This window comes from Canis lupus, chromosome 10, assembly GCF_048164855.1.
Source record: "Canis lupus baileyi chromosome 10, mCanLup2.hap1, whole genome shotgun sequence".
Classification (NCBI taxonomy): Eukaryota; Metazoa; Chordata; class Mammalia; order Carnivora; family Canidae; genus Canis; species Canis lupus.
The window spans coordinates 75,557,461-75,577,568 of NC_132847.1; the positions used below are offsets into that span (position 1 = coordinate 75,557,461).

The 20,108-nt window shown below is 47.9% G+C and overlaps 1 protein-coding gene and 1 long non-coding RNA gene across 2 annotated transcripts in view; one reads left to right on the forward strand and one right to left on the reverse strand.

Moving 5' to 3' along the window:
• The first annotated feature begins 292 nt into the window (after positions 1-292).
• Positions 293-2,848, forward strand: LOC140641022 (uncharacterized). The gene is made up of 3 exons (XR_012037594.1): positions 293-1,362; positions 1,718-1,800; positions 2,212-2,848. It is a non-coding gene; the product is annotated as an uncharacterized lncRNA (long non-coding RNA).
• A 6,925-nt stretch (positions 2,849-9,773) lies between these two features.
• The window catches only part of MEGF9 (multiple EGF like domains 9), a 77,477-nt gene continuing 67,142 nt past the window's right edge, over positions 9,774-20,108 (reverse strand). Inside the window, exons 5-7 of the mRNA XM_072840351.1 lie at positions 16,995-17,138; positions 15,954-16,223; positions 9,774-14,143 (exon numbers count right to left, since the gene is read on the reverse strand). Of these exons, the coding sequence (XP_072696452.1) occupies positions 13,692-14,143; positions 15,954-16,223; positions 16,995-17,138 (866 nt within the window). The 3' untranslated portion in view covers positions 9,774-13,691. The remainder of the gene's footprint in view (positions 14,144-15,953; positions 16,224-16,994; positions 17,139-20,108) is intronic.

Consider the following 20,108-nt stretch of genomic DNA (forward strand, 5'->3'; position numbering starts at 1 on the left):
CCCGCCGCGGCCGGTGGGGGACACGGGCCCGACGAGCCCAGGCCTCCCGCCCGAGGCCCGGCCTTGAGCCCCAGCCGCGGTGCTGTCGCCGGCTGCTGCCGCCCGGCCTGAGGAGCTGCTTAAAAGGCACAACTACAAATCCGAGCCGGCGCCTGGGCGCTGGGCCGCAGGTGGCCTTCGGGGGTGGCCCGGTCCCGGGACCAGCCCGCGTCGCGCTCCCTGCTGGGGCCCCCCCGGCCCCGGCCTCCTCCCGCTCCGTCGCTCGCGGCCTCCGTCTCTAATCGAAGTAAAGCCCGCGGGGCGCGCGGCTGCCGAGGACACGGCGGATCTGGGGCGCGGGGACACGCGGAGCCTGACCCGGGAGGCCGCCCTTCAGCCGCGACCCGCTCGGCCAGAGAGAACACGACCTCGTTCGGGTCACGGGTCCACGACGCACCACGCGCTCCTCACGCTTTCAGGCCAGCGGAGGGGAAGCCCCCGCCTCCGCGACACCCCGTGCGAGGCCCGTGTCACCTTCTTCATCCCCTGATGCTTCGTCCTCCGACGCTCGAGTGTGCTGCCCTCCCGGAAGGAGACGAGGCTCAAGACACGATCATTGTCCCAGAGTCACACAGCAGCCTGGTGACCCGGTCCCCAGCTCCCAAAAGCTGATGCTCCTCAGCTCTCTGGAGACTTGCCAAGGCCCGGGAAGGCGGCAGCCGGGCCCCCCGCCCCCCACCAGACACCCCGAGTCCACCCGGTGCGGGCCGCGGCATCGGCTGACGGCAGGGAAACCTCGGGAAGGGACGCCGCGTCACCATTTCGCAGCTAAAGGCAGCACGTGGCGGCCTCAGTGGCCTTGGGGCGCTCGGCGGGTCCCAGGAGACGGCAGCTGGGCCTGTGGGCTCCCACCAGACACAGCCTCCGCGTGGGCCGGGCCGCGGGGTCGGGAGGTCGCACCCGTGGGAGGAGCCCCCCACGCACAGGCCTGCCCGCGCCACGCCGGGGCTTCTGTTGTCCCGAGCGGCCCCCCCGACCAGGGCCACCTCTTCCCACCTGCCCACAGGAGCTCCCTCCTCGTGGCTGTTCTCACTGGAGATGCGCTGCGTGGACGAGGAACTGAGTCAACAACCGCATCCTCCGGATCCACGCGGATGTAAGCACCTCCATCGCCCCCGAGCGGCCAGCGGTGCAGGGTCCCCTCCGCTCGAGACCGCCCCGCCTCGTGTCCCTACGGACGTGCCTCATGCACACTCCCCCGGACCAGGCGTCCCGTGGGCTACACCCCGGCTGGGCTTTCAGTTCCGTCCTCGGGGTCCAGGAGTGCAGCCGCCAGACGGCAGGTGCTTAGCAAGTGTCGGTCGGAGAATGAGTAGATCCCAGGTAACAGGCCATCCCCAGAGCTGCTCTCCCCACGTAACGCAAGGGCAAAAGGCCCCTCCCGGGGGACATGGAACCAAACCTGCCAGACGTCCCCGTCCCCCGGAGAGGCCGCCCCGGTCCGGCCTGGCCCAGGCCGCTCCGCACTCTCCGAGCCTGGGCTGCGGCCCGGATGTGCCCGCACCTCACCCCCCCCCCGCCCGGCCCCGTCTCCCCTGCGCCCAGGCCCACGGGGACCCCAAGAGCCGCCGCCGACCTCAGCCTCCGGACACCTTCCTGCCCCCCCCTCCCTCCCCCATGATGGAAACACAAAACCGGCTTGGATCCAACTCAGAGAAGTGCTGCTCCTTCCCTCCAGGTCCGACACCGGCGTGGCCGCGCACAGGCCCGTCCCTGGTGCCCCCTCCTGACGGGAGGAACGGCCTGCGCGGGGCCCTCGGGGTAAGCTCTTAGGAGCTCTTGGGGGCGGGGAGGCAGGGACTGTCCCCCACCAGAGACGCGGCCAGCGCGGGGCCGGCTGCACTCGCCGAACAGGCTGAATCTGACCTGGGTGCAGCTGTGAGGGCAGCACCGATCCCCTGACTGGGAGGGACCGGGCGGGACCGGGAGCCGCTCAGCGACGTCCCGAGGCCCCGTGCTGTGGGGCCCGCCCGGAATCCGGAGCCCTGCTCTCCGTGGCCGGGGACCCTCTTCCATGCCGTGGCGTCTGCCCCGCGGCTCCCGCGCATCCCGTGCCGGGGCCCAAGCTGCTGGCCGCTGGGACACGGGCGCAACCGGCGTGAGCGGCTGCCGTGGTGTCACCCGACTCTTGCCCACCTCCGTCGCACCCCGTGAGCGTGTCTGTGTTTTCAGACCTAAAGGTGAGCCGCAGACCAGACCGTGACGAAATGCCCGTCAGCCTTCGCCCAGGCCCGCACCTGCCGACGTCGCTACCTATTCATTGTAGTTGAGGAAATTCAAAGTGTAACTGTCCCCGGCTCTGGGCCTGGCTCAGGCCTCTCCATCTCCGCTGGAGCCCACGCAATTTGCTTCATTACCCCCCAAATTATTACCGCAACTAAAACAGAGGCTTAGTAGACAACCGTGAACGTCCTTGTCCTTGCCTGGAAGCACCTCACCTCCTGGCGAGACGGCGTCCCCTGATGAAGCCGGCTGACCCCAAGCCCTAGGTCCGAGCGCCGGAGAACGGGCAGGAGGGGAGCTTCCAAGGTCGGGCTGGGTTGGCTCCCCGCGCAGCAGGTGCCAGAAGGTCCCAGAAGGTCCCAGAAGGTCCCAGAAGGTCCGGGCCCACAGCCCAGGGTGGGGCGAGCTCTCCGCAGCCAGGAGCCAGCTGCACCCGCAGTGCCCCTCAGGGGAGCCTCGGGGCCGTTCATTCCCGGGGTCACCCCCCGGCGCTCCCCCTATTCCCGGGGTCACCCCCTGGCGCTCCTCCTTAAAAGCAACTTGCTGCTGCCCAGGTCACAGCCCCCGGGGTCTGCGCTTCGCCCACAGCCACCGCCGCCGGCCAGCTGGGGTCCGCTGTGTGCGCGGCAGGTGCAGCGGCCGGACAAGCGCAGCTCGGCGGACCCGCTGCCCGCTCCCCGCTCCCACCCCCCCACCCCCACCCCCGCTCCCCCGGGTCGGCCGAGCTCTCCCTGGTACCTGTGCTCCGCCCCGGGATCAAAGAGCTGAAGACAGTCCAGCCATCAAATCGAAAAGAGGACCTGATGGTGGACACAGCGCGTCACCTGTCCTCCTTCATCGTCATCTTTATCGTGGATCAGTGTTGCATTTGGCCCAGTGCTCTTCCTCTCGCCCCATAATTAAGGTTTCCATATATATACTAAGTGCATGAACATTTAGGAGGATCTGATTCTTTGACCCTTAGGAGATAAAATGGACCGTAGATTTGTCTCCTTTTATCTCTTTTGTCTGTCTGTCCTGACTGTAGGGACCTTCATACACACGTCAGGTCTCTAACACTTACTTTTGTTTAATCTTTTCAACCAAAAGAACATACACACTCCCCCATTTCTCCTACCCCCTCACCTCTTGTAACCACCATCTGTTCTCTCTTCCTATGACCTTGGGGTTTTTTTGTTTCTTTTTCTTTTTTATATTCCACATATAAGACAGGTGACCTGATACGTGTCTTTCTCTGCCGACTTAGTTCCCTGAGCATAATGCCCTTGAGGTCCGTCCGTGTCGTGGCAAATGGCAAGGTCTCGTTCTTCACGGCTGCGCGAGATCCCATTGCACACACGCACCGCGGTTTCCTTGTCCATTCACCCATCGACGGGCTCGGGTTGTCTCCCTGTCTTGGCCGTCGTCGGTCTGCCGCAGTGGGCGTGAGCGTGCACATGCCTTCCGGCCCAGGGTTTCCATCTCCCTCGGATGTACACCCAGAAGTGGGATCGCTGCATCACGTGGTAGCTCTACTTTTTTTTTTTTTTGAGGAAGCTCCACACTTTCCCCGAGCAGCTGCACCAATTTACCTTCCCACCGACAGAGCACAGGGTTCCCTCTGCTCCACACCCACACCCACACCCACGCCGACGCTGGTTATGTCTTGTCTTTTCGATACCGTAGCCGTTCTGACGGGTGTGAGGTGCTATCTCCTTGCGGTTTTTTTTTATTATTATTTTTTATTTATGATAGTCACAGAGAGAGAGAGAGAGGCAGAGACACAGGCAGAGGGAGAAGCAGGCCCCATGCAGGAGCCCAACGTGGGACTCGATCCCAGGACCCCAGGAACACACCCTGGGCCGAAGGTGGCGCTAAACCGCTGAGCCGCCCGGGCTGCCCTCATTTTTGTTCATGTGCAGGAACTTTTTAGGTTGTGTAGTTCTACGTGTTTATCTTTGGTTTTGTTGTCTTTGCTTTTAATGTCAGATTCAAAAAATCCTCACCAACACCTTCTTGCCAACATTTTTTCTAGTTTTACAGTTTCGGGTCTTACGCTCACGTCTTTCATGCATTTTGAGCTAATTTGTGTGTACGGCGTAAGACAGTGGCCCCATTTCATTCCTCTTGCACGTGGCCGTCCAATTTTGTCAGGGCCATTTATCGAAGAGACTGGCCTTTCCCCGTTGTATATCCTTGGCTCCTTTGTTGCCGCCAGTTACTTGACCACGTATGCGTGACTTTATTCCTGGACTTCCTATTTTGTTCCAGTGATCCGTGTGTCTGTTTTTAGGTAGATGCCATCCCATCTCATCACTGCAGCTTCGTGATATAGTTTGAAATCGAGAAGCATGGTGGCTCCGGCTTTGTTCTTCTTCCTCAAGATTGCTTTGGCTATTCAAGGTTTTTTTGATTCCATACAAATTTTAGGATTATTTGTTCTGTGAAAAATACCACTGGAATTTCCATAGCAATTACGTTGAATCTGTACATCGCTTGGGTAGTATGGACATTTTAATAATATTAACTCTTCCAATCCATAAGCATGAGATACTTTTTCATATATTTGTGTCTTCTTCAATTTCTTTTACTAATGCCTCATAGTTTTCAATACATAGGACTTTCACCTCCTTGGTTAAATTTATTCCTGGGTATTTTATTCTTTTTGATACAGTTGCTTCCTTAATTTATCTGATAACCCATTATTACTGTACAAAAATGCCACAGATTTCTGTGTATTGATTTTGTATCCTGCAGTTTTACTGAATTCATTTATTCGTTTTAACAGCTTTTTTTAATGGAGTCCCCAGGGTTTTCTATATATAATGTGATGCCATCTGCAAATAGTGACTTTTATTTTTGTTTCCAATTTGGATGACTTTTATTTTTCTTTCCTGTTTGCTATGCCTCGGACTTCCAATACTGTGTTACATAAAAGTGGCGGGAGGAGACATCCTTGTCCTATTCCTGATCTTAGAGAAAAAGCTTTCAGCTTCTCACCATTGAGTGTGATGTTAGATGTGGACCTGCCATATATGGTCCTAATTGTGTAAAGGTCCTTTTCCTCTATATCCACTTTGTTGAGATTTTTAATCATAAATTGATGTTGAATTTTGTCAAATGCTTCCTCTGCATCTATTGAGATCATCATATGACTTTTTAAAAATATTTTTTAGGGATCCCTGGGTGGCGCAGCGGTTTGGCGCCTGCCTTTGGCCCAGGGCGCGATCCTGGAGACCTGGGATCGAATCCCACGTCGGGCTCCCGGTGCATGGAGCCTGCTTCTCCCTCTGCCTGGGTCTCTGCCTCTCTCTCTCTCTCTCTCTCTATCATAAATAAATAAATAAAAAATTTAAAAAAAAATTTAAAAATATTTTTTAAAGTAATCTCTACATCCAACATGGGCCTGGAACTCACGACCCCAAGATTAAGAGTTGCATGCTCTACTGACTGAGCCAGGCAGGTGCCCCATTGATCACATGATTTTTATCCTTCATTTTGTTAATATGGTCTATCCCATTGTCTGATTAATGAATGTTGAACCATCCTTGCATCCCTGGAATAAATCGCATTCAATCATGGTGTATCATTCTTTTAATATATCGTTGAATTCCATTTGCTAACATTTGGTTGAGAATGTTTGTATCTATCTTCATCAGGGGTTTAGCCTGTAATTTTCTCTTCTTATGGAATCCTTGTCTAGTTTTGGTATCAAGATAATGCTGGCCTCATAATATGTGTTGAGAAGAGCACCCCAGCCCCTGCCCCTACTTTTTTTTTTTTTTTTTTGAAAGAACTTGAGAAGGGTTGGTATTAATTCTTCTTCGAAAGTTTGGCAAATTCACCCAGACTTTTGTTTGTTGGGAGGTTTGTGATTACTGATTCGACCTCCTTGCTAGTAATCGGGCTGAACAGGTTTCCTGTCGCATCGGGATTCTGGCTCGGTAGACTGGATGTTTCTAGGAATGTATCCGTTTCTTCCAGTTGGCTCATTTGTTGGCATGTAATTGATCATAGAGCCTCTTAGAATCTTTTGCATTTCTGTGCGGTCAGTGGTATAGATATCACACATTGTGGGATTTCCTCCCAAACATTTTCTGTATTGTTTTTCAACATAGTTGAAATCATGTTGTATCCACCAGTTTATATCCTACTGAAGATTTTCACTGTGACGTGTAACACATATACACGAGTGTGCATGTGTGCTTGTGTATGGATCTACACACACAGTATTTAAAAAGGACACATAAAAAGCCCATGTTCGCACACGTCTCTTAAGAATATTACTAGTACCTTTGAGGTCACCTCTGCATCCCCTTCTCTTTTCCAAAGGTATCTTCACTTTTGTATTAATCACTCTTGTTTTTCTTTATAGTTTTCTCATATATGTATGTTTTTTAAAACAATATATTTCCTATTTTTGGTCAGTAGGTAAAAGAAATTATATTGTATACGTTCTCTATGGCTTTTTTTTTTTTTTTGGCTTGGTGTTATGTTTTTGAGACTCATCCATATTGATACATACAGACATTCATACAATCCATTCGTTTTTGACCACTGCATAGAATTCTGTTCAGGTATTTGGAACATCAAAACGTATTCATTCTTCTACTGACAGACAATTGGGGTGTTTCCAATTATTTTGCTACAACAAATGATGCTGCAGTGAAGAATTTGAAGTGTGCGTCCTAATGCACATTCAGAAGAGTTTCTCTAAACTGTACACCAGCAGTGGAACTGCACGCACATCTGCAAAATACCGTTTGTCTTCACTGAATCTTGATTCTGTTTTTAGTCATTCTTCCTAATTCTTTTTAATGATCATATTTTATCTTGACAAGGGCACGCACTAAACCACATCTCTATTGTTGACCATCTAGAGTTTGTCCCCATTTTTTAAATTTTATACACATTCTGGGGAAAAAAATTTTTTTGCCCAGAATTCTCTGCTTTCTAGGTCATTTCCTTATGAGGAATTCCCAGAAGTGAATTTCTTAAAGTTGTACCGATTACCATTCAGTGGGTTTTTACTACTGAAGTGCACACGGTAATCACCATGCAACCAGTTGTTAATCCTTTGGGATCACAGGTCCTTTAGAGACTATGACTTAGGGTATGGACCTTTCCTCCAGAACACACGCGCCCGCCTGCACGTGCACACGCACACACGCATACTATTTGCACTCACAAAGCAGAACGCCAGTTCAGGAGCTTCTCAGACCCTCCGAAGTGCATATGCTGACGTCTCTAGTAAGTGAGATACCCTCTCCTACCGGCTGAATGTTTCTTAAATTTCACCAGTTACGTTCACGCGCCAAATCCTAGATCTGTCCAATAACTTTTGTTTTATTTTTTTTAAAGATTTTATTTATTTATTCATGAGAGACACACAGAGAGAGGCAGAGACACAGGCAGAGGGAGAAGCAGGCTCCATGCAGGGAGCCCGATGTGGGACTCGATCCCGGGTCTCCAGGATCATGCCCTGGGCCAAAGGCAGATGCTCAACCACTGAGCCACCCAGGCATCCCATAACTTTTGTTTTAAACCACAGTTTTTGAGCATCCACGATGTGCCGGCACTTTGCCACATACTAGAGATAAAAGAATAAAGGGTCCCGGCTCCAAGGAATGGAGAGTCCACTGGGGAAGACGTACGACAACAAGTGTTTCCAATAAAACATGTGCAATAAGGGGTGTTCATTAGGCAAAACAGAGATACAGATTCAGGATGCTCGGCTCTCCTTCACCAAGGGGTCGCAAAGGCTGAATACCCGTTCCCAGGGACGTCACAGGGCAGGGGAAAGAGTACCAGCAAAGGGAGGGAGGCGCCGTGTGGCCTGCACCTGTACGAAGTCCTACGCGGGTCAAGCATCGTTGGGGTAGAATGGGAACGAACTGCGGGAGGGTTGAGACTCTTCTTATCTGAGACCGAGATTAAGAAGACAGAACGGACAGAGCAGACTCTAGCGGCTGGTCCGACAACGCAAAGGAAACCGCAAAATAAGATCTGCTCCCAAGCACTTCCTCTATTACCCCAAGGCCACTCTTATTAAACACAAAGGAAAACTTTTTGCCTGTTTTTTTGTGCAACTGTCAGAAAGTTGAGGCTCAACATCCAAGGCTTAAAACCTACTTGTTAATACATATAAAGAACACATTAACACGTGTGATGCGTTCATCTTGTACGTGGAAACGCTAGAAAGCCAGCACTTCAAGCACTACGATGATTTCTTCATAGAATTGCCTTGAAAAGGGCGGCCCGGGATGCTCAGCGGTTAGCGCCGCCTTCAGCCCAGGGTGTGATCCTGGAGTCCCGGGATCGAGTCCCCCGTCGGGCTCCCTGCGTGGAGCCTGCTTCTCCCTCTGCCTGTGTCTCCGCCTCTGTCTCTGTGTGTCATGAATAAATAAAATCTTAAAAAAAAATTGCCTCGAAAAGCTGACTTACATGGAAAACCTTTTTAACATTCACTGAAAATATCTCTTTTCAGCCTAATACTATCTCATCTCACTATCACTCTGTTTTGAATTTAAGCCTAACTTTTAAAACGCAACTAAACATAATTGCTACTTTGAAGTCACTGGTTTAATTAAAATGCAACATGTGGATTTTTTGTAGAACATATGCATCTTCTACTCCGATGGAAAATGAGTACACCTGGTTTTGATAATCTAATAAATATCTTGGATAAACTTTCATCCAACGTACGAATACGATACTATCAAAGTAATATTTGGGGCAATATTTCTTCTTGATGTGCTAAGATTATACTCACATTTCCTTTCTTTTGAAATTTTAATTAGATTTCTGTCATGCATGACACCCAATCACATACATTACGCACCCACATGTATGAAAGTATAAGGTGGGATCATACAGCAATACAACGTGCTTTCTTGTGTGACAAGAAGGAAAAAAAAGGGTTTTGAAGTTTAAATATCAATTGACTGAAGTTGAACAAACCCACTGAAGTTTATAAAGCTCTCAGCACCAAGAAAGGTCTTTTTTTTTTCAAAGTACCCGTTGGATCTCTAGATGGCATCCCATTAAACACCTCTGAGCTTTGTCAAAATACAGAATCTTCAAGGGTACTTCAAAATAATAAAAAGATGTACTCTCGCTGCAGGTTGTCTAATAAACACAGAACGGAATCCTTCAGATTCATACTGAGGAAATAATTTTTTATATGTACGAAAAAGAAATTCAAAAGGAGCAAATTTTTTCCTTAGAATTTTCATGGAAATCCCAATGACTCTCATGGCGGGCAGGCAAAAGCACAAACAAGGATATATGTTAATATACGCTTTTTACCGCCCTCTACCCCGGAGCATTTGTTTTGTCCTAAGAAGGGGAATCTTATGGCTTTTTTTTTTCGTAAATGGTTTAAAACATTATTTAAAGGCAGTTAAAACAAAAAGCACGGTCAATAAATGGAGGATTCAAAGATTTTCATGAAGTGGTTTGAAAATAAATGCTTTGTGACATATATTAAAACCCTGACCACGTAATAAAAAGTAAAACAAATCTACAATAGGTACAAATTATATACATTTATTTTTTAATAATTTTAAATAACACTCTTGTATAAATTCTTTTCATATATTCAAATCATACACAAATTTAGAAATGCATCATGAAGCCTAGTACAGCATATGCAGGAGACACGTTTTTAAAATTTGTGTTAGAATCTTAGTGACCTACAGACGAGCGTAGTTTTGGAAACTCCCCCGACGGCTGGGGCTGACGTGTAACCACGAGCGCTTGTGCCCACGTGGCTCCTGCCCTGCTGAGGACCCATGACCCCGATGCACCCGCCGTCACCGATGGGCCGTGTGTCCCTCCCGCCTCCCCTCGGGGCGCCGACCTCGGCCACCCCCAGCACGGGGCTCCCGTCCGCGCCCACCGCAGGCCGCCCGAGGCCAGAGCGGCCCGTGAGGAGTCCCCCGCGGCCGGGGCCACAAGTGCTTCCCGTGTCCTAACGGGGCACGCGGCCGCTTCTTACTCCTCTGAACGTTTGTCGCAGAGCTTTCCTGGAGGCCTGGGCTCAACTCCCACCCGCGTGCGCCGGGGGTGAGAAGCAGGGGATGTGCGTGCAAGCGGCCTGGCATCCCAGAGGGCAGGGCCTCGCGAAAGCCCCGGGAGCCCGCCCCTCCTGGGCTCGGCCACCAGAACCGCGCGGCGACGGCTCAGCGTCCGGAGGGCACTCGCGGGCCGCGACGACGCGGGGGCGAGGCTCTGACGACCAGCTCTCCGGGCCATGTGGGCTAAAGAGTAGCCATATGGTGTGACCCCTGTACAAATCCTCTCCTCCCATCACACCTGCTCTGCCCGCCCCTAAAATGCAGGTGCCCGGAGAGGAGACACAGCAAACCCGCGGGCCCTCGGTGTAAGTGAGCTTAGTTTCCATCACCGTCTCTCTGTGACCCGAGAGTCCATTAATAAGAGGCATCTGGGAGCTGATGGTGTGGGGGGAGGGAAGGGGGAGGACAGAGCCAACACGACCTGGGGCATCCGCCGAAATGCATCGGGGCTTACGCGAAGGAAGGACCGCGCGGTTATCACTTAGTAGCAGTATCTGTCACTTGTCAGCAGGATTCACGCTCGCCTTGCCTGAAAACAAACACGTTTCTAATCCTTATTCAAAAATTCTTCCAATAGGATCTACCTAAGGGACTGATGGGGTCCTACCTTTACAGGAATCAGTATCGGGTAATGCATTCCCTGCTAGTTTCCTACTCCGATTTTGCTGGCAGATCACTTCATGATTGAGTTAAATTTTAGAACAAAATTATTTCCACCAGCAAAAAGCAAGGGACACTAAAGAATATTGTTTAAAACACATTTTAAGACATTATTTTTTTTTCCACTGGGAAGAATCAATGCTCCTTGTGATTCAGCGTCTGCAATACCACGTGAGGCCTGTTGAAGAAATGTCCATATGGCCGGAGTCTGGACTATTTGGCTTCGGCTCCTAGAACCCAGCAAACACTCCTGCTGTCTCTACTGGGTCAACCTGTACGTCTCCCCGCCGTCCACCCCCAGGCTGAGGGGGGCCAGTCTAGGAGAGAGGCAGGTGTTCCGTTCGCACACCTCCTTGGGGCTGTGCAGTGCTCGGGCTGAGCGTGCGTAGGAGGCAGCTGCTGGGGAAGCCGACTTTCCCTCCCTGCTCGGGAGGATTAGTTCACTGTAACGAAGCACAAACTGGTAGTTTCCTTATCCTCGATTGCAGCTTCAGATAGTCCTCCGCGTCCTTCCCGCAGGGTCCCCTACGGCCGTGGGGCCCCGGACCTGCCTCGTACTTACAGAAGGGAGAAGCGTTCCGTTCCCCGCAGGACTCTCCTCCCACGGTCTTGGTCTGCGGCTCTGGGCAGCTTCTGATGAGCACACAGTTGGAAGAACATGCGCTTCACAGTGAGGAGGCCCGATTCCAAGCCCCCCGAGGACGTGCTGGAGAGCCTCGAACAACACATTTAGCCTCATCTGTAAAACGGTGACAACAGCTGCCTCCTCAGGGCACTACGAGGAGGAGCGGGGGACACAGGGATGGAAAGGTGCTTGCCAACTGCAAAGGGCCACAGAGGTACTCACTGATTTTATTATGATGTGATGTACCGTGACCTGTCCTCTCATGAGCAATGGCCAGACACCGGGGCACCTCAGGTGCTGGAAGCAGAGGATCCATCTGTCCATCCTCCAGAACATCATCCCTAAAACCTCAGAAAACTTAGGGCTCTCCTGCAGAGGGACGACCAAATTCCAGGTTTTTCTCTGGGGAAGGCGGTCAACTTGGATTTCTTAGGGCTAATCTAATAAATCCTCCCCCTTTTTTCCTAGCCACTTGACAGTGAGCCGTCCCTCCTATAAATATCTATATTTGACTTCTGGCTGCTTTTCCTGGCTTGCTGAACCCACCATCTGTCAGTATCAAGACAGATGAGAGCAAGAGTAGGTGGCCTCTAGGGGAGACCCGTGTCTGAAAGCAAGGACTGACCGAACCCACCCAAGTCCAGAGCTACTCCCCAAGCAGGAGAGAGCGGAACCGCAGCTCCGCAGGAAGATGGGACACACGCCTGGAGGATGGGTGAGAAGCTATGTTCAAAAGCAGAAGGTATTTTTTTGAGGTGGGTGGAGGAGGAATAGAAATATTTCCCAGGCATGAAAACGGGATCCCAAGTCACATGATGGCTTTTCTTTTGGAACTAAAATATTTCTAATTCCTTTGGAAGACTATCTTTTGTATTTAAAGACGTGTGTGTGTGTGTGTGGACATGATCTGCACTGATCTATGTAAAATATGTAGAGCGGCTAATGTCTCATCGGGGGAGTATTTTGGAGAGTGTGGCCCGTGTCCCAGCTGAACCATCAATGACTTAAAAATCTATTGCTTGAAAAAAAAAAAAAAAAAAAATCTATTGCTTGAATCTGTAGTCAGTCCAAGAACACACAGCTCTACTTTGAGACTGAGAAAGGGAGAGAAGGGTCAGAAACATCCGACCTCTTATAAATTTCAACAGTGTTCAAAGAGGGACTAAAAATGATTGATGGTCACCAGAGTCCCAGCTCTAGCAATATTGCCATCTATGTTATTTTAACCAATCCCCGTATTTTCTTTTTACAACACCATTAACTGCTGTACAAATAAATTCTAGATGATAAAATATGACATGATTTTTTTTTTACAAATAGATACAAATACAATGTTGACCAGATATGCTACATTAACTATATACACCTTATTTCTCTAGAGGCAGGAAGAGTCCTTATTTTTAGGCAATTTACCATTTACACTGAGACCCTAAGGAGGACCGTCAGCTTCCCGCTCCCAGATGTTGCCTTCTTCTTTCCACCATTAGCTTATCCTGTGCTTCAGCCTATCATTGAGCAAGACTTAGGGAAGGAAAAAAAAAATCACACTAAAGATCTTGAGACTTTTCTGCCCCTATTTTAGAAACAATCGAGATTGTTTATTGTGATACAGCCCCGACGTTAAGCTTTCTTCGGCGATGTCTTTTAGCACAGTAGAAGGAACATCATCCCGGACTCTCCTTTTAAAAGAGGCGTTTCAGGAATGGAGACGAAGCCTTCCAGCAGTCCTCCTCCCTCCGCTTCCATCAAGCTTCCGCTGGTTTGGTGAACACTTCCCCAGGAGTCTGTTAGGAGGTCAAAGTAGGTGTGGGCTGCACTGTGGGATTCAGCCTTCCTATACTCCCCTGTAGTCTGGTACAAAAATATACTTTACTACAAGTCCTTATTGACAGTGACCGCTTCAGATCTTCACGGGGAAACTAAGAGCAACAGGCTAAGTGCATTACAGCTTTGTACCCGAACATCTCAGGTGCACCCCACGCCCTGGCGTTCTCAGCAAGCACTACCCAGGCCTTGTCCGGCCCAGGAGCCGATGCAGTCTTACTGAGCACTGTGGTCTAACGACCCAGGACGACGGTTCTTGCTCCTCAGGCCTTGTAGTTGTGTATGGGTGTCGTCAGGGTCAGCTGCCCATTGGGAGCCACTTCATTACCGTCATCTTCCAAGAGTCCTGACACATCTGCATTGGGAATGCTGTCATGGTAGCTGCTGAAACTGATATTGTCTTCTTTCAGCTCGATGGTCCAAAAGGGGGCATTGAGTTTCCGGTTCTGGTACTCCCGGTACATATAGACAGCCCCCACAAAACCCATCAGCAGCACCACCACGATGATGATGACTGTCAAAATGATGATGTTAAACTGGGTCCATGAAACATCAGCTAAAGCTGACGTGCTGTTTTCAGCAGAGCTTACTGAAAAGATAGTCTGCAGGGTTGTGGGGGTAAATGTACTATTTATAACAGGGGTGGGCACTGATGTGGTCAAAGAGGCATTGGAAACCAAAATGGTAGAACCTTCAGGTGTTGGAACAATAACTTCTGAAAATAAAAACAGAGAATGAAATGTAAAAGACAAAATTATCTAGTTTTAAGAAACAATAAAAGAAATACACGTGGGAGTGGAAGTTGATATGGGATGTTGACATGATACTCTGCTCTAAGGTAACACAAGCTAAAAATAATTTTTAGAGAAGCATAGTGAAAGGAATCAAGGCCTAGAAGCTAGATTATTACATCCATGGCTGTTCTCCAAAATGTGAATATTAAAATCTTTGGGAAAATTCCAAAGTTGGAGTTTCCTATCCTTCTTGGCTCTCGGATAGATTCACACAGATTCCTGCAAAGGCAGTAAATATGTCACCACGGACTCCTGAATCACTCGGTTAAAAGTGACAGGGATAAAAATGCAATCATTTGAACTAAAATAAGTTCAACATGTCTGATGGCATCTCATGAAGGTGAAATTCTCTTCAAAGGTGGCAAAAACAGAATAAGAAAAATCGTATTTCTAGTTACTTTTGAAAAACACAATTTCAAAGTCCAATATTGATGTCAGCCAGGAGAAAACACGGCCCTCCTTTAGCCCTGTGGGATCCTATCCTCCTTTACACAGATCATAGATGGTTTCATAATTAAAGTGCTAAGACCACACAGCTCAGGAGAGGTACCGAAGCCCTTGGGATCCAGTAGACCTGTGCGGCTACAGGCAAGTGAGTGAATCTTGTTAACACTGAGGCTCCTCATCTGTAAAATGGGAGTGACAACGCCTACTTTGCGGAGTTCCCGGGGAGCCTCGTGTGAGACAGTGCGCCACGGCGCGTTACCACACGTAGTGCTCCCAGGGCTTGGCGCGTCAGAGGCGCTCGACACGGTGGCTGCTGTTGTCACTATAACTCGTCACCACAGTCAGACACATTAATCTATCCCCCAAAGAGGCATGTTCTATGTTATCTAGTAACTGATAAGAAAACTCATCACAGTCCTGTCAGCCAAGTAGGGGTGAAGCATGCCTCCAGATAGGAAAGGGAACCGAGTGAAAGGATCCCCAGCCTAGTGACAGGGTCAGTCTGTCTGTTAGCCTTGATCACAACAGAATAAGGATATCAAGAAAATGGCAGAGGAACGGCACGTGCCACAGACCAATGGTCCATCAGCCCAGGATTCAGCATCGGTCAGAATGTCAGAGTGGTTTCTAGAAGAGCATGGTCTCATCACTTTGTGACCCAATAAAGCCTGAATATCCCTAACTCATGCTGAATTTCTAATCATTAATTTTTATCTAAACCTTTACTGACCTTTCCGGCAAGAAACATTTTGCTACATTAATAACCTTTTCTTTTAAAAATCAAAAGGACTATTATCGCTCTTTCCTCCACTGCACATGGAGGAAACTCGGCCCCAAAGTTAGGTAGGACAGATGCTACAGTGCAGTCTCGTTTCTCAGCTGGAACTTCTAACCAGATTACACGTCCCTAACTTCCAAAGACCTTTGGTGGTCACTGGAAGTGATGAGAATATAGGAACCAAAGGATAAAAGAAATGATAGGACTTTTAAATTATTAACATAAAAATGAAAATAGATGAAGAGAAAATGTGGGAACCCTGCAATGACTTTGTCGTGGGCCTCAGATTTCTGGAGTTGACTTTGGAGCAGCAGGAGAGCAGCAGGAATAGAAGGAGATCCCTTTAGGCAAATAGCTATCAAAATCTATTTCCAGAAAACTCCTCTGGTTTTCCAGAAAACTCCCTCTGGTGGGATCGGAAGGTTTTATAAACCTAATGGTAGCTGTTCTGAAATTTTCACTGCTAGGCTTAGATATTAAATGTACCACCTTAGGTGAAGCTTTACCTTTCTTGATGCAGTTTCCCTCGAGGTCTCCGACATAGCCTTCTAGGCAGTTCTCACACCAAAACCCAGTGGTGTTATGGAGGCAGTTGATGCATTCACCACTCTCAGGCTTGCAGATCTTTGGAGTTGTAATTGGGTCCACGTGGCCATGACATTGGCACTTGGTACAGATGCTGTCAGAATTGTAATAGCCGTTTTCACACTTGTTGCAGTTCCGGCCTGTGTAGCCTTCTTTACACTGGACACATCTAGGCTCCAATTCACCTGATTCTAAAAGTGAGAGAATACCAAAGGAATTCAGTACAGTCTCAAGCTACAGTTAAAGATGCAAAACAGGGCAGCCCCGGTGGCCCAGCGGTTTAGCACCGCCTTCAGCCCAGGGCCTGATCCTGGAGTCCCGGGATCGAGTCCCACGTCGGGCTCCCTGCATGGAGCCTGCTTCTCCCTCTGCCTGTGTCTCTGCCTCTCTCTCTCTCTCTCTCTCTCTCTGTCTCTCATGAATAAATAAATAAAATCTTAAAAAAAAAAAAGATCCAAAACAAAACAACTACTGGTCCTCAAAATGGTTTTTAACCCCCCCCCCACTATCTCCTCTCAAAGCAATTAATGATCTACACCTTATTTCTTAATTCATAATTGTCCAGTTCATTGTAACAATGATGGGGCCCTCCAGAGACTCTCTGTAGGTAGAGAACAAAAGAAATAAATAGGCGGCTTACATGAGGAATACGAATAATTGTAATGATGAGACACTCTTACAACATTTTTATTACTTCTTTAGTCCTGAAAGATGGAATAAAATATGATTTTAACAAAAACTTCTTCATCTCTCCCTCCAGTCACTTCATATACATGTATTTGGATTTGGTTGCAAATCCCGAGAAAGAAAAACCTTTGCTGTTTTTCTAGCTCCCTTTCACCTGCTCTCACCGTACTCTCACTCCTCTTTGCCCAGAACTTCATTTATCAACACACTTGATAACAATGATAACTGATGCCCTGGTTTCCCCCTCCGATGGAAGATTTAGAGAAAGGCCTCACCTATGACACAGCTGCCTGTAGACGTCACTGCTGAACAAGGACAGCGAAGGCATTCTTTCGTGGCATCAGGACTCTGATAAAATCCTTCTTTGCAGTCTTCACAGTGATCCCCTTTGCTATTCTCCTGGCAGTTTAAACAAGCACCTAAAAGAAGCAAATTATTTTAAGGAGTTAAAGATGCGCTCTAAAAGCACAATAACTTCAAGTAAATCATACCATATTAACCAAAAGACCTTACGAGTTCACCAGGAGAAGTGAGCTGGCAGGAGTTCACTTTCCAGCCCATCTTATGTCTACGTTGGCCACGCCTGTGAGTCCTGTGTCCCCTGCTAGATTGTAAACTCTAGGGAAAGGCTGGGTACGTGAATAAAGTAGCAATAAGCCTGGGTTGATGCCTGACTACATATGGAAAGCAGGGCGACTATTTTCAAATTAAAAATAAAAACAATCTAAGACCTATTTGAAAAAGTATAAATTATATACTACCTTCACAGTTGGGATACTATAGGTAAAGAAGTGAACTACACCTACATATATGAATATCCATAAATCTTGACAACAACATTGGGTGAAAAAAGCAAACTGCAGAATGATACAAAACAGATGGAGAAAACTTAATTATCTTGTAAAATTTTAAAAACATACTAAACAATACTAAGCAAATGGATACATACATAGGATATACAGTAAAAATCAACGTGGACTGGGGGCATCAGAGAATTTTATGCTCTGCTTATCTCTGTGGAGGGAAGGAGAAAAAAACAAGACTATGGAAAAAAGAGAGGATTCCAACTGTATTTGAAATTTTCTATTTCAAATATTTAACTATATGTAATATGTTTAAGTATTAAGCAAAATGCCAAAATGTTAGTATTTATTAAATCTAGGTGTAGCTCCATTAGTATGTGTTATCTTATTCTGTGTACATTTTCATATTTAAAAAACCCAAGATAAGGCAGCCCGGGTGGCTCTGCGGTTTAGCACCTGCCTTTGGCCCAGGGCGTGATTCTGGGGTCCCAGGATCGAGTCCAGCATCGGGCTCCCTGCACGGAGCCTGCTTCTCCCTCTGCCTGTGTCTCTGCCTCTCTCTCTTTCTCTCTCTGTGACTATCATAAATAAATAAAAATTAAAAAAAAATACTTTGCTTCTACAATGCTATTGGGCCTACATGCTTATTGTCTGGGTTTTTTTTTTAAGGTTTTATTTATTTATTCATAAGAGACACACAGAGAGAGGGGCAGAGACACAGGCAGAGGGAGAGGCAGGCTCCACGCAGGGAGCCCGACGTGGGACTCGATCCCAGGACCCTGGGGTCATGATTTGAGCTGAAGGCAGATGCTCAACTGCTGAGCCACCCAGGTACCCCATGTTTGGGGGCTTTTCACTATTTTAGATAAGATCTCAAGCCTTGGTGCTTATCACGCTATAACTCCATTCTCTTAAACTGTTTATATTAAAATGTGAATTTTTAAGAGAAATTATAAAATTCTTAATAAACATTCTTTCCAGAGTAATTTATTTCTATCCATTTTATGCCATACCTACAATGAGAAGTCAATGAGAAAAAAATGTAACCCTATGTAGTAAATATGTTATCTCAAAAGGAAAGATGAAAACAAGTCTAATAATAAGACTCATTACACTGCTTCAAAAATAGCATGCATCTGGAAAACAGCCACAGAGAAAGAAAATTAATAAATTACAGACAGACATAAATACAGCAGAGTGATAACAATAGATGTGAGGCCAACAGACCTTTTGGTGTTTCTCCCCTCTCATTTTCACGTGTCTCCAGTAGGTACGTATCCTTTTTATTTTTATTGTCTTGATTTTTTTTCCTGATTGTAAAACTAATACATTATAAACTCTATCACACGTGTATTATAAATATTTCCTGAACTCAAGCAAGTTTAAAACATTTCATGAGGGGGGATCCCTGGGTGGCTCAGCGGTTTCGCGCCTGCCTTTGGCCCAGGGTGCGATCCTGGAGTCCCGGGATCGAGTCCCGCGTCGGGCTCCCAGCATGGAGCCTGCTTCTCCCTCTCCTCTGCCTGTGTCTCTGCCCCTCTCTCCCTCTCTCTCTATCATAAATAAATAAAAATAAGTTTAAAAAAAAACATTTCATGAGAAACTCGGTGAAAATATTTTTATAACAGCAGTAACGATCATAACCTTGCAAACGCACACGCAGGAGGAAGCGACGGCGTGCACCTGCCGTCCTCACAGCTGATAGCTCCCCTCCGGGAGGCAAGAGGGCGTAAGCAAACTGGCACAGTATTAATGTCGGAGCTGAGCTCCACGCCCAGCTGAACCTCTTACCAGTGATGTGACCTTTGGGAGATGGCCTCTCTGAGTCTCACTTCTCTATCTGTAAAGTAGGATCGTTCTTGGCCTAATGATTTAATGTCAGTATTTCAAAGGGTGAAAAAGTATTCCGTAAGACAAATGTTTTCTCTTTATGTTCCAATTTCCTCATCTGTAAATTAAGAAGGCTGCATTAGATGAAATCTAAGTTCCCTTAAAATGTAAAAGTTGAGGGGCAGCCCTGGTGGTGCAGAGGTTTAGCGCCGCCTTCAGCCCAGGGCGTGATCCTGGAGACCCTGGATCGAGTCCCACGTCGGGCTCCCTGCATGGGGCCTGCTTCTCCCTCTGCCTGTGTCTCTGCCCCCTGACTCCCTGTGTCTCTATGAATAAATAAAATCTTAAAAAAAAAATCTAAAAGTTGAGGGTCTTTCTTTTATGATAAATATATGTAAAAATTAGCGCCTGTTTAACTTTATATATTGTGTCTGGAACCGCCCAAAATACAACAATTCCGCCTTAAAATTTACATTCTCTTTGCTGAAAGATGACCAAAGGAGTGGATTAAAAAAAAACAAAGAAAGAAAGAAAAAGGGGGACACCTGGGTGGCTCAGCAGTTGAGTGTGTGGTTTTGGCTCAGGTCATGACCCTGGGGTCCTGGGATCGAGTCCTGCCTTGGGCTCCCTGCATGGAGCCTGCTTCTCCCTCTGCCTGTGTCTCTGCCTCTCTCTCTGTGTGTCTCTCATGAGTAAATAAATAAAATCTTAAAAAAAAAAAAAAAAAAAAAAAAAGGAATGAGTGTTTCCTGAAGA